Source organism: Leptosomus discolor, chromosome 15, assembly GCF_034619465.1.
Source record: "Leptosomus discolor isolate bLepDis1 chromosome 15, bLepDis1.hap2, whole genome shotgun sequence".
Classification (NCBI taxonomy): Eukaryota; Metazoa; Chordata; class Aves; order Leptosomiformes; family Leptosomidae; genus Leptosomus; species Leptosomus discolor.
The window spans coordinates 10111031-10121910 of record NC_141405.1 but is presented as its reverse complement, the minus strand read 5'-3'; the positions used below and the strand labels follow the sequence as shown (position 1 = coordinate 10121910).

Below are 10880 nucleotides of genomic sequence, written 5' to 3'. Positions count from 1 at the left end.
CAAAGTGCTTTGGTGCTTCCACCAACAAACTACTTGCAAGAGGTTAAATTAGGAACCAATCCATACTCACCAAGATTAAAACCGCAGCATTTTCTTCAATTAGCTAGCCAAAAGCACTTCTTTGTTTTAAGACCCCAGCACTGACATTTTAGATGACATTTAAAATTTTTCAAAAGCAAGAAAATGATCACTAGACATCAGCTTAAAATGCAAGTTTTTCTGTTTAGGAACAGAACATACTGTAATGCTTTACTAGATAGTTTGTGTTTCTTCTCCTGAACCATTAAAAATACATTAAAGATGTCAACAGCTAATTACTCTGACAACTAGCTTTACTTCCCCTTGTGCTTTTTCCGCATCAGACAGGCTCAAAGCGAGGAGGACATGAGAGTTTTTCTCCTAAAATCACAGACTGAAAGGGTAGGAATGTATCGCTGTGGGTGGATTTACTCTTAGTCACACACAGGATATTTTCAGCTACTTTCTGGCACACCGTGGAAAAGCAACGGAAAGTGAAAAACCAAAGGAATAAAAAATCCTGGTAGACCATGTAACACACAAAGTGATCGTTTAATTTCTACTCAGGGCTTTCATGAGGAAGTGAAAGTCTAATCATGTATTTTCAAAGCGTCTTAGCAAAACTGGGAATGCGTCCTAGCAAAACTGGGAATACTCCTGCAACAGATAGCGTGGGTTCAGCTGAGCCCAGCCTAAAAGCAACCCAGCAGCCGTGCAGTGTTGGGAAAGGTCTTGCGCATCCCCATGCACTTCTCCTGGTCAATGAACAGCGAGTTGGCTTTGGTGGCCAGGTCATGCTCCAAGATCGACTTGGCATGCACCAGCATTTGCAGTATGTTCTCGGCGTCTCTCAGCCGCTGCTGAAGGCTCTGGATCGTCTCATTGATTTCATGGACCTCATTGACGAGGCTGGAAAACAGCAAGAAATGCCCATTAACAGTCCCGTCACGGGGGTGGTTTCTAGCACGGCGTTGGTGATGGGCCCCTTGGGGACAGGATTTCCCCCTTCAGTGTGCTCGGAGTAACTCAACCCCTCATTTCTGGCAGATGCACGGGAAAGGCGAGGGCAGAGCTCCTCCAGACCTCCGTGGGCAGGCATGGTTAAGTTTGCTCTAAGGCTTCGGCGATGTGCAGCCTCATCTCCTGGAGCAGCTTGTGCCACCGAGAAGAGGGATGAGCAGCTGTGGTTTCCTGTTCCTGTTTGGTTTTGCGGGTTTGTTGGTTCACCCACCCGGATCTCCCTGTGCAGCGTTCCTCCCCACACCCACGGATGCACACACAGCAAAATGGGGGAGCTGGGAGAGGCTAAAAGTGAATGTGAAACAAGTGGAGGATGGAAAAACCCAATGGCATGCAAGGGCTGGGTTTATATGGCTTCTAAAAAGCTTCACGTGGAGTCATTCCCAGAGGGCTCCTAGGAGGAGGGGTGAGGTTTGGGGTGCCTCACCCCTCACATGGGGTGCTGTTGGGCACTCAGGGCAGCCTGCTCCTCCACGGCCCCTTGGGGTGCAGTCCCAAAGGGCTCACTATGTCCTTGAAAGGATTTCCAGTGTCCTCAGGGGAGGTGAGGACAGCCCTTACTGCTTCTCCACATGGTGCATCCTTTCTTGCAGTGACCCAAAAGGAAGCAGCTAAGTGCTCTCAACACAAGCCTGTCAGAGATTAAAGGGCTTATACTGCAAAACTAAGCCATCCAACAGCTGGGAAGCAGGCAGGAGAGTAGGTGAGGTCTACCCAAGTGGGAAAAATCCATCCCTTCACGGGGTGGTATCAGGCTGTACCCGGCCATGGCGTACAGCCTCCTTCGTGGGTGCAGAGCTCTTCTACCACCCCGAGGCCAGGATACCTAATCATTGCTCCTGATTATACCAGTGCACTTATGGAATGACTCTTTGGGGAAAAAAAAAACAAAAGATTAATTTTGTCATCCAGTGATGCTCCTGAGCGCTACGACCAGTCACTCCTCAAGGACCCTCCCAGCCCTGGGTCCTGCCTTACCGGAGCTGGGCAGTGTCCCGGCACAGCTCCACATTGGGTCTCCGCGTGCGCTCATCCAGCCGGGTCTGAGCCACTTTTAACACTAGCCCATTGTCCCTAATGGCTTTTCGGATGGCTTCTATGTTCATCTCGATCTGGAAGATTTCCTGCAGTGTCTGGCATGAAAAAAACGCATTCATAAATTAAATGATATATTCTCAAGTGACCACATCATTTCCCTTTTCTCCTGTCCATCTGCAGAAAAAACCAAGTTGAATAAGCAGACCCTGGGCTCAGACCCCTGTCGCTCTGACACATGCCAAGGCACAGATCCAGCAGATTTCTTTTCAAGGAAAAGCCTCTCTTTGCTGTTGCTGTCACATCAGAGGAGATTTTGGAGCAGTGATGGATCTATTGAATTACCAGCTACCCAAAATTACTGCTTGCAGGAATTGATCATCCATCAATAGCAACTCATAGAGGGAAAGTTTTTAATGGATCCTCATTTAAAGACGTGACATCAGCCTGCAGAGCTGCAAGCCCAGTCTCTGCTCAGTTAATCGATACCGTGTCAAGCTCTTTTCAGGAAGCTTTCCATGAGACCCAGCAGTCCGAGCCAGGTGCCCATCACTGATCTCCACTTCCCCTGCTTGGCAGAGCCATGCGGGAAACACACAGCTGACCATGCAGCAAACCTGGAGCACTGAGCCTGAAAGCATGTCCTTGGAGGAGAAGGGAGCCTGCAAACCCCCCGGCAGGCACCCCAGTAGAGGCCCAGCAAAGACTTTCTGCAGGGCAGCCAGCACTTCTGAAGTAACTACCAGGAGATGCAAACAGCATTTCCACCTTCTGCTTGAAATCCCTTTGCTGCTGGGCACTAGGGAAATAAAGGATCCCTTGAGAGGAAGTTACAGTGCCAACTTGTCCTGCTCCAAGGAGAATGTCCCCAGTACTTGGAATTTCAAACAGATAATGATACTATAACCAGCTCCTTGTAGCAACCGTTCCTCTTCTTGGGCCAGGTCTGTGTGGAGAGTGGTGTCACTGGGAAGTGACGGTGTCACACCGAAAGGGAGGGGTTCAGGCTACCTTGGCCAGGTGGGTCTGAATCTTGCTCTTGGCGTCAGCTGTCTCAGCGATGCGGTTGGCAAAGGCGACGTTCACCCTGTTGAACTGGCGCCACATCTCGTTGGCCGTCACCACCAGCAGGTTCTCGAGGTTGTCCCGCAGCTTGGCGGAGGCCGCCCGTTCGCTCTGGGAGAGGAGAATGTTGTCGTCCGAGAACTTGGCCCACGACTCTGGCACCGAGATCCTGGGGAGGAGGAAGGAGAGGCCTCCAGTAAGCCCATGCTGCTGAAGCTGGCCATGGCCAGGCATGCCATGGGAGCAGTGTGGATTAAATGCAGGTTAAAGCTACGCTCTTAATTTGACCACATGAAGGTAAAACACCTGGACACCATTTGTTCGATATGCTTATGAAATGATGACATGTTCATGAAGACAACTGTGGTACTTATGAAAGCCCAGACAAAGCAAAGATTCCCCCAGAAAAATGAAGATTTTAGTCAGACCTCATATTTACACGTTCGAGCCATCTAAGTGCCAAGTGATTCCCAGCTTCACGTCGACGCGCAGATTGCAGTCAATTAATTTTGCTCATAACTTATCTCAGTTTCATACTAAACTGAACAAGCATTAGATAATATTCATTTCCCTGTCTGTGCATTCATGATGAAGTTCACGCCTGTGCAGTAGGCCAGAACAAGGTCAACAAAAGACTTAAATACCACATAAGCCCCATTTAAAACATGCTGGTTCTCGGCACATTTTGCCCCCCTCTGAATTTTAGCATCAATCCTTTGCAATTCATTTGCAATATGTCTGAGCTGTGAATAATTATTCAAATATTAGAAAGATTGAATCAATCTATGCCCCTCCATAAACTGCACGTGTCCTTGTGAGCAGCAGATATATTCCCTCAGCCCTTTGCCACTTAGCGCATATCTCTGCGAGTGCTGGTTTAGGTCACCATTCATCTACTGCAGAGCCGAAGCTGAATTCCTGGCACCCAAAAGCAGCTGAACCGTATCCCAGGACCATGCTCTCTATTTCTTTATCTTCTGTGTCATTTCGGCTCCCTGCCAGGCCCTCTCCATGCAGGGGTGAACCCCCCAGACGTCACGTCAACCAAGAGCGCTCATGCAAGCACTGACACATCTTTGAAAATACGCATAAACTTAATGAGCTGTGCAGAGGTGTTGGGCTGAGTTCATTTTCAGGCTGATCTCTGAACCCTGATATAATGTGTAATTAGGTGGGACTCGCTTTCACCCACTGCGTGTTCAGCATCCAGCTGAAAGCAGAGGGTTGTTCTCCCTTTATGGTGAGCAGGGAGAAACGGCCCCTCCAAGATGGGTGTTTCCAGGCAGGATGGATGTGCCATGCAGAGACACATGCCTTTACAGTGGGCTGGGGACAACCCGTTCCCTGCCAGGGCGAGGCACCGTGCATCCCAGGGACAGCTCGGTGCTCTCGTGCTGCCCAGCGTGCACTCACGTGGCGTCAACCCGCTCCACCCCTCGGAAGTAGCTGATGCCATCGGAGGTGTTCCTCAGGTGGTGGCACTTGTTGTCGATGCGGTAGGCTGTCTGCTTGTTGGCCAGGTCCCTCTCCAGCTCATGCTGGGCTGCCCTGTTGGACCTTCAACACACAAACAAGAGCCATGGGTGGGGATGTATGGGTGGAATGGTTTCCTCCCACCTGGGCAGCTACGTGCTCCTGTGGGCGCCACTGCCCGCTTCCCATGGAGCCTGCCCAGGTTTTACGGCTGTAGGGTGTGGGCAGAGGTGGGGGTCTGCCGGGGTTTCACATCGCAGCTGCAAATGCAGCATGAGAGAAGGAGCTCCTCCTTACGCGAGCTGGGCTTTCGCCTTATCCAGGTACTGCTGCATCCTCTCCTGGCAGGATCTGATGACGTCGGCTTCCTGGGCAAAGGCAAAACATGACCCCATCAGTATCCATGCTCAGTTGTCCTGGTCACACTCATCCCCTCAGGCCTCTCCAACCGTGCACACAGCAAGGACAAAGCAAACTGGCAGGGAGTGGAGAAAGTGCCCCCCAACCCCAGAGCGCTCACTTGTGCAGCTGAGCCTGGGCGCAGCGACCAGGAGGGGATGGGAGGGTGCTGTGGCTACAGCCATGGCCTCCCACTTCACTTTCAGGGTGGGTTGCCAAGTGTTTTCTCATCTTGACATCAATGTCAAGTGATGATTAGTTCCACTATAGGAGACAGGGACAGATCCTGACCTGATATGAACAGGCATAGAGGTTCTCTGGACCAGCAGCGCTACACATCCCCATCCCCAATCAGCATCTGCCCTTTTTGCTCCCCAAATGTTTTCTTCCCCAGGAGAAATCCCATCCATCTGGGACAAGAGGAGACGGACTTGAGTTTGGTGTAACTTTCTAAGCCATTTCTAAGAAACATCCAGCTCCACCGGAGGAAGGCATGTGCTGCTCTCAGCTCACTTGACTTCAGCACAAATCTATCGCGTTTGTGAAGCCCCAGCTACTGGAGGCAGGTGATTAGTGCTCCAAAACCATAATTTTTAAGCCCTCCTGTCTGCAGGAGCCAGCTGAAAAGCATGGCCTAAATATGTCCGAAACACTTAAAATCCAAAATGCCATTATGGAGATAACCAGCTCCAATTATTTTCTTAAAATCTCATGACCCTTAAACTAATCTTTCAATTTTTTTAGGGCCTGACTCATAAGAAAAAATCTTCTAACAGAGCAGTGGCTTCACAGTCCCAGGGGCTGCAGTTTCCTTCCCAGTTTCGCGATGCCTTTGCAGTGATTGTATTTTGTTGTACCCTGCGATAGGATCCCATCTTCTGTGCCAGCTCTCATCGTGTTTGCTTTTTATTCATAATTTAAAGCAGCCTATATAAAGGCAGGCAGGAGTGCGCGGTTTTAGGACTGCTATAAAATGCATTGCCTAAGCACACACAGTCTTACTGCGGCCACGCTGCTCTGAGCAAAGCAAAGCTGGGGGTAGATGTAATATCTTTTATTAGACCAAGTAACATAGTTGGGAAAACCAGACAAGCTGTCGGGCAGACACTGCCTTCTCCATATCTGTGTGTGTGCATGTGTGCGTAATATATATGTATGTGACACAGATATATAGAGATATATCACATGTATGTGACAGATACTTATAGATCCTGTGCCGGCAGGGCTCTGAAAGGCAGGAGAGTCCCACAAGCTCCTTGAAGAGGGACAGAGGACCCTGATAGGCTACACAAACACACAGCTGGTTTTCAGCTATTCCTGCCTCTGGCAGGGCAAGTCTTACCCACACCGTGTGGGCACGCTGCTGCGTGGGGGAACGTCGTCCCCTGGCCCTGCAGGTTTTGGGGGTTTGAAGAGTTTAGCACCTCACAGGCACTAAGGAGCCAGAGAGGGAACAGGGCTGCAAAACCTGTTCAGAGTAGTTTAGGTAAAAATAACACATGATCTGTGTTGACAAACTTACCACAAAGAGCTGTTTCTCCACATCATCATGGACCAGGTCAATGCCCATCCTCTTCTCCCGGTGAAGCAAGCACTCCTGAGTGACCTGTTGGGGACATGCCATCACTGCTGGTTGCAAATCCCTACAGGGATGGTCCCCATGTCAAGTAATGTAAGAAATGAAATTGTAGGTGGGCACAGAGACGACAGCACGGGAAAAAAAGTGCCCAGGGCAGCTGGTTTAGCTGACAACGAGCAGCCGAGCTGCAACATCAGCATTAAATCAACGTGGGGGAGCACACGTGTCCCTGGCGCAGCCACAGCTGAAGGCAGGGACCTGTGTCAGGCTTGAGGCTGACCTCGCCAGAGCCTCGTAGGAGGGCATGGGCTTTTGTCTCCCAAACCAGGATTTTGGATGTACCACTTATAAAAATATTTGGTTAAGCAAATACTGTTCTGGTGTGCTCAGTACGTACTGATAGGGGAGGCAGCAGATGGCAAGGCATTTGTTTATTACTAACTTAACTAATGGTCTCTTAATAAAAACTTTCTAGACGTTACGGAGCTGCAATGAAACTTAATTGGGCGTCTGAATGGCTGCAGATGTTTCAGCAGTAGGCTACAGCTTGCAGCCCACCGGACAGGGTGCTTACCTGGAGAGGGGCCTCTGTCTCAGCCAAGGCTCTCTCCAGTCTTTTCTTCAAGTCTGTGAGTGCGTTCGTTTCCCCGATCATCTCATCCAGCTCATGGCAGAGCTCTGACTTCCAAAATTCTATCTCTTGGACACGATCTCCCAGGTTTTTGGTGCTTTCTACTTGGGTCTTCTTTGTCTGCTGATATTTATCGTGAATCAGACGGGAGGTATCGACTCTCAGACACTCGGCATTGCGCCGGGTAGTCTCCGACTCTTTGTAGTTGGTCAGATTGGACATGTACCAGTCGTCAGAGGTGTACCGGCTGAAGAGGGTTGTTCTGTTGGAAACAAAAGGAAGCATCTTGCTTGGGGGTAACCCCTGGGAGCTTTTGGAAAAGGGAGCCAAAGTTGGGTTGATGGCAGCTGCTTTGTAGTAGGCTCTGGGCATCCGGGGGAGGCTGAAGCTCTGAGGCAAGGGGTAGTAAGGAAAACAGTTCTTATAGCTTGAAGCCATGGTGCTGATGGCAGGCAGAAACTTGGTAGGTGTTGATCTTGGATGGGCATATGTTGCAGTTAAGGGAGATCCAACCAGCTCCATTCTTGAACGCCGCTATTCAGGTATGTGTCCTGCACAAAGGAGACAGAAGAAGACAACCTCACTCAGTAAGCTCCTGCACTTGCGCTACTTCTTACAGCGACACACGCAACTTAAAATACGAAGAGCGATGCACACAGCACCCACACATCGCCTGGACAGGCCTAAAACTCTTGAAAGCAAATCCCTTCTGACAGCATCCCAAGCATTTTTATATATAAGGATTTTACTTTGTTGTCAGTATCTCTCATCAGGTCTTGGAATGTAGAGAGAAACAAATCATGGCTACTAAGGAGAATGACAGATACTGTGCCTTCTTTTTGTCTGTCCGTCCAATGAAACTGTAGTTGCTGATTCTCTGATGTTCATTTGTTTCTTTTGGCCAGCGTTTTTGCTGATCTTATAGTATTCCTGCTGTAATTTCCTCTTTAAAAGTTCCATTACCAGCCGTGATAGCTTTGGATGCACAGCTGCTACCAACCCAGCGCGGTTTGTGGGTGAGGGAATCCATCCTCATCATCTCTATTTTCACTTGCAGTAAAAGCTTGAGTGAGGTGTCCGCAGGTGAGCTGAGCTTTGCTTAAATTTGGACTATATCCAAATTTCACCCCCCACCTGCACCCACCCCACCCCACCCCCCCCATTTCAACCTAAAAAGAACAGCCATCTCTGGACTTGCAAAGGAAGAAAAACATCTCTGGCTCACCTGCTGTAAAACAAATGCACTTGGAAAGGAGATATCCCACAAAGTCTTTTCAGAGCAGCTCGTAAACACCAGCCTTGCAGTAACCCTAAGGGGAAGAGTCACACAGGAAGATTTTGCTACCAATAACTGTGTAAGGCGTGTGGGTGCCATTGCTCTTTTCAGATTAAGGTTATCAGTCAATTTTATCAGAAATATAATGCAGAGGGGCCACCGAATGTACCTGACACACCTCATCTAAGGACAAACACTCAGGAGGGTATGCTGTGCTCGGTGTGAAGTTTCTGTATGGTTACAGGTGTCACCCACGGGCAGAATAAGTCCCTATAGCTGTTGTAGCCAGGTGCTGTGTTGCAGGGATGTGTCCTTCCCCTAACACCATCCCATCCCCACTGCTCCCAGCCTGGCTCGGAGCCGCAGTGAAAGATTGGGACGCTGGTGTGCTACAACAAGATCCCTGGGTGGGAGGGGAGTTTGACCTGAAGCATGTGCTGAATCCTATTTGTCACAGCATGAAATCAACTTTATTCCTTTAAAAATGGGATGTTTGCATGAAATAAACTCACTTTTATTCTAGAACAAAGCATCGACAGAAGCGATCACGTGGCTAGAGGTTTAATTGCTCCTCCTGGGCTACCCTAATCACTTTGCATGTGTAGGCGAGCTGAGAGAGACTGCCTTATTTTTAAAATCATTAAACCCTTGGGAAAGAGAGTTTCTTTCATTTTAGTCACCTCTGCAACAAAGAATGCCTCTCTCTACACAAGGGCAGGACGAAGGAGTCACAGTTTCCTACGGGAAGGCTTAAAAGGCGATGGATGGGAGGCACACGGAGACAGGCAGGCTCTGCCTGGGAGCTGCTGTTGCTGTACACCGAGGGTAACCCTCCTTCATGCCGGACGCTCGCAGCCCATTGACTCATTAAACTGCACGTTTTCCAACATCTAGCTATGGGGACAGGTGACCTAAGAGACTTCTTGCGTCACCTGTGCCTGTAGCAGTTTGGTGCATTCAGATGAACAATGTCTCAGAATGCAGCTATTAAATTAGAGAACGGCGAATACAGGAGAATAACAGGACCTTCAGTTCGGGCAAATCGGAGAAAAATAGGGATGAGTCAGAGGGCAAAAGTGTACAGCCCGCAGCTGGGAAATCACTGAACTTTGAGGACAGTATTTGCAAGCCTTGAGCAATTTTGGCCATGCTGGCATGGGCTGCCCCAGTACCTGACTTGAGAGCAGCATAGCTGTGGGCACCGAGTCTCGCCCCAGGATCCAGCCTGGCTGAAGAGGCTGTGGGATAGGCAGCGGGAAACTCACACCCTCAAATTTAGCAGAAAAACTTTCACAAACACAACCCTCCGAGCCAGTTTGGCAGAGCTGAGGATGAAACGTCTGTGCTCAGGTCCAACAAAAACCACTGTGTGTGTCGGTTCCCACAAACCAGTCACTTCAGCCCTTTTGTCCCTGCTAGGGACAGGCGACTGCACTTTCCTTAACTCCGTGCCACTTATTTATACGTGAGAAACAGCATTCCGAGAGTGGGAGACTGCTTCCCTGGCTCCTACCCCTGCAAATAAATTATTCCCTTTCAGCCACTGACAGACACATATTTAAGAACTTGGGAATGGACCAGGGTTACTTTTCCCTGCATTTCCAGCTGAAATAAATGTCCCTGCACCCTCTTGGGATAAGTCATCCCAGGGTGCTACTTTCTGCCACCCCTGAACACAGACACACCACGGGAGCCCCCAACCACCTAGCTGGGGTACACTTAGGCGACATAAGAGATAATGCAGAAGATCAGGAGAAATATCTCTGCTTTTTTAGTCCTCCCCTTGCTCACCCTTAGCTGCTTGGATGCGGGGTGCACTGCGGAGGCTTGAGGGTGCCCCGGGGGCTGCTGCTCACTGCTGTGCTGCCAGGCTCGGTGGCAGCTCTGCCAGGCACTGCAGCGTCCCCGGTGCCGTCAGTGACATAAGAAGCGGGTGACCGGGTGTTGCCCGGGCCGACTCCCTGCAGCTGCCATGGCAACCTGATGCAGCCCTCGGGCAACACAGCGCTCTCGATGGGCAACCCAGGGCCAGCCCTGGGCAAGAAAATACCCTCGTATGGCACCCTAGTTCCTGCCCTGGGCAACCTACCGCTCTCGCTGGGCAGCTTTGTGCAGCCCCTGGGCAAGCAGGTGCAGCTGTTGGGCAAGTGTTGAGCAGCTGGACAATGCTCTCAGTCATGGGGTTTAGTTTTAGGTAGTCCTGCAAGGAGCAGGGAGTTGGACTCGCTGATCCTTATGGGTCCCTTCTAACTTGAGATATTCTATGATCCTCCATCCCTGGCAGTGCTCAAGGCCAGGCTGGATGGAGCCTTGAGCAACCTGGTCTGGTGGGAGGTGTCCCTGCCCATGGCAGGGGGGTTGGAACAAGATGATCTTTGAGGTCC

The 10880-nt window shown here is 50.1% G+C and overlaps 1 protein-coding gene across 1 annotated transcript; it reads right to left on the bottom strand.

The window, feature by feature from the left end:
• Positions 1–710: 710 nt before the first annotated feature.
• LOC147414387 (tektin-3-like) lies at positions 711–7658 on the bottom strand. The gene is made up of 7 exons (XM_086473509.1): positions 7164–7658; positions 6533–6616; positions 4909–4979; positions 4552–4695; positions 3085–3307; positions 2017–2171; positions 711–927 (listed from the first exon to the last, which is right to left on the bottom strand). Exons 1-7 carry the CDS (start codon positions 7656–7658, stop codon positions 711–713), a joined length of 1389 nt encoding a protein of 462 aa, XP_086329635.1.
• Positions 7659–10880: the final 3222 nt, after the last annotated feature.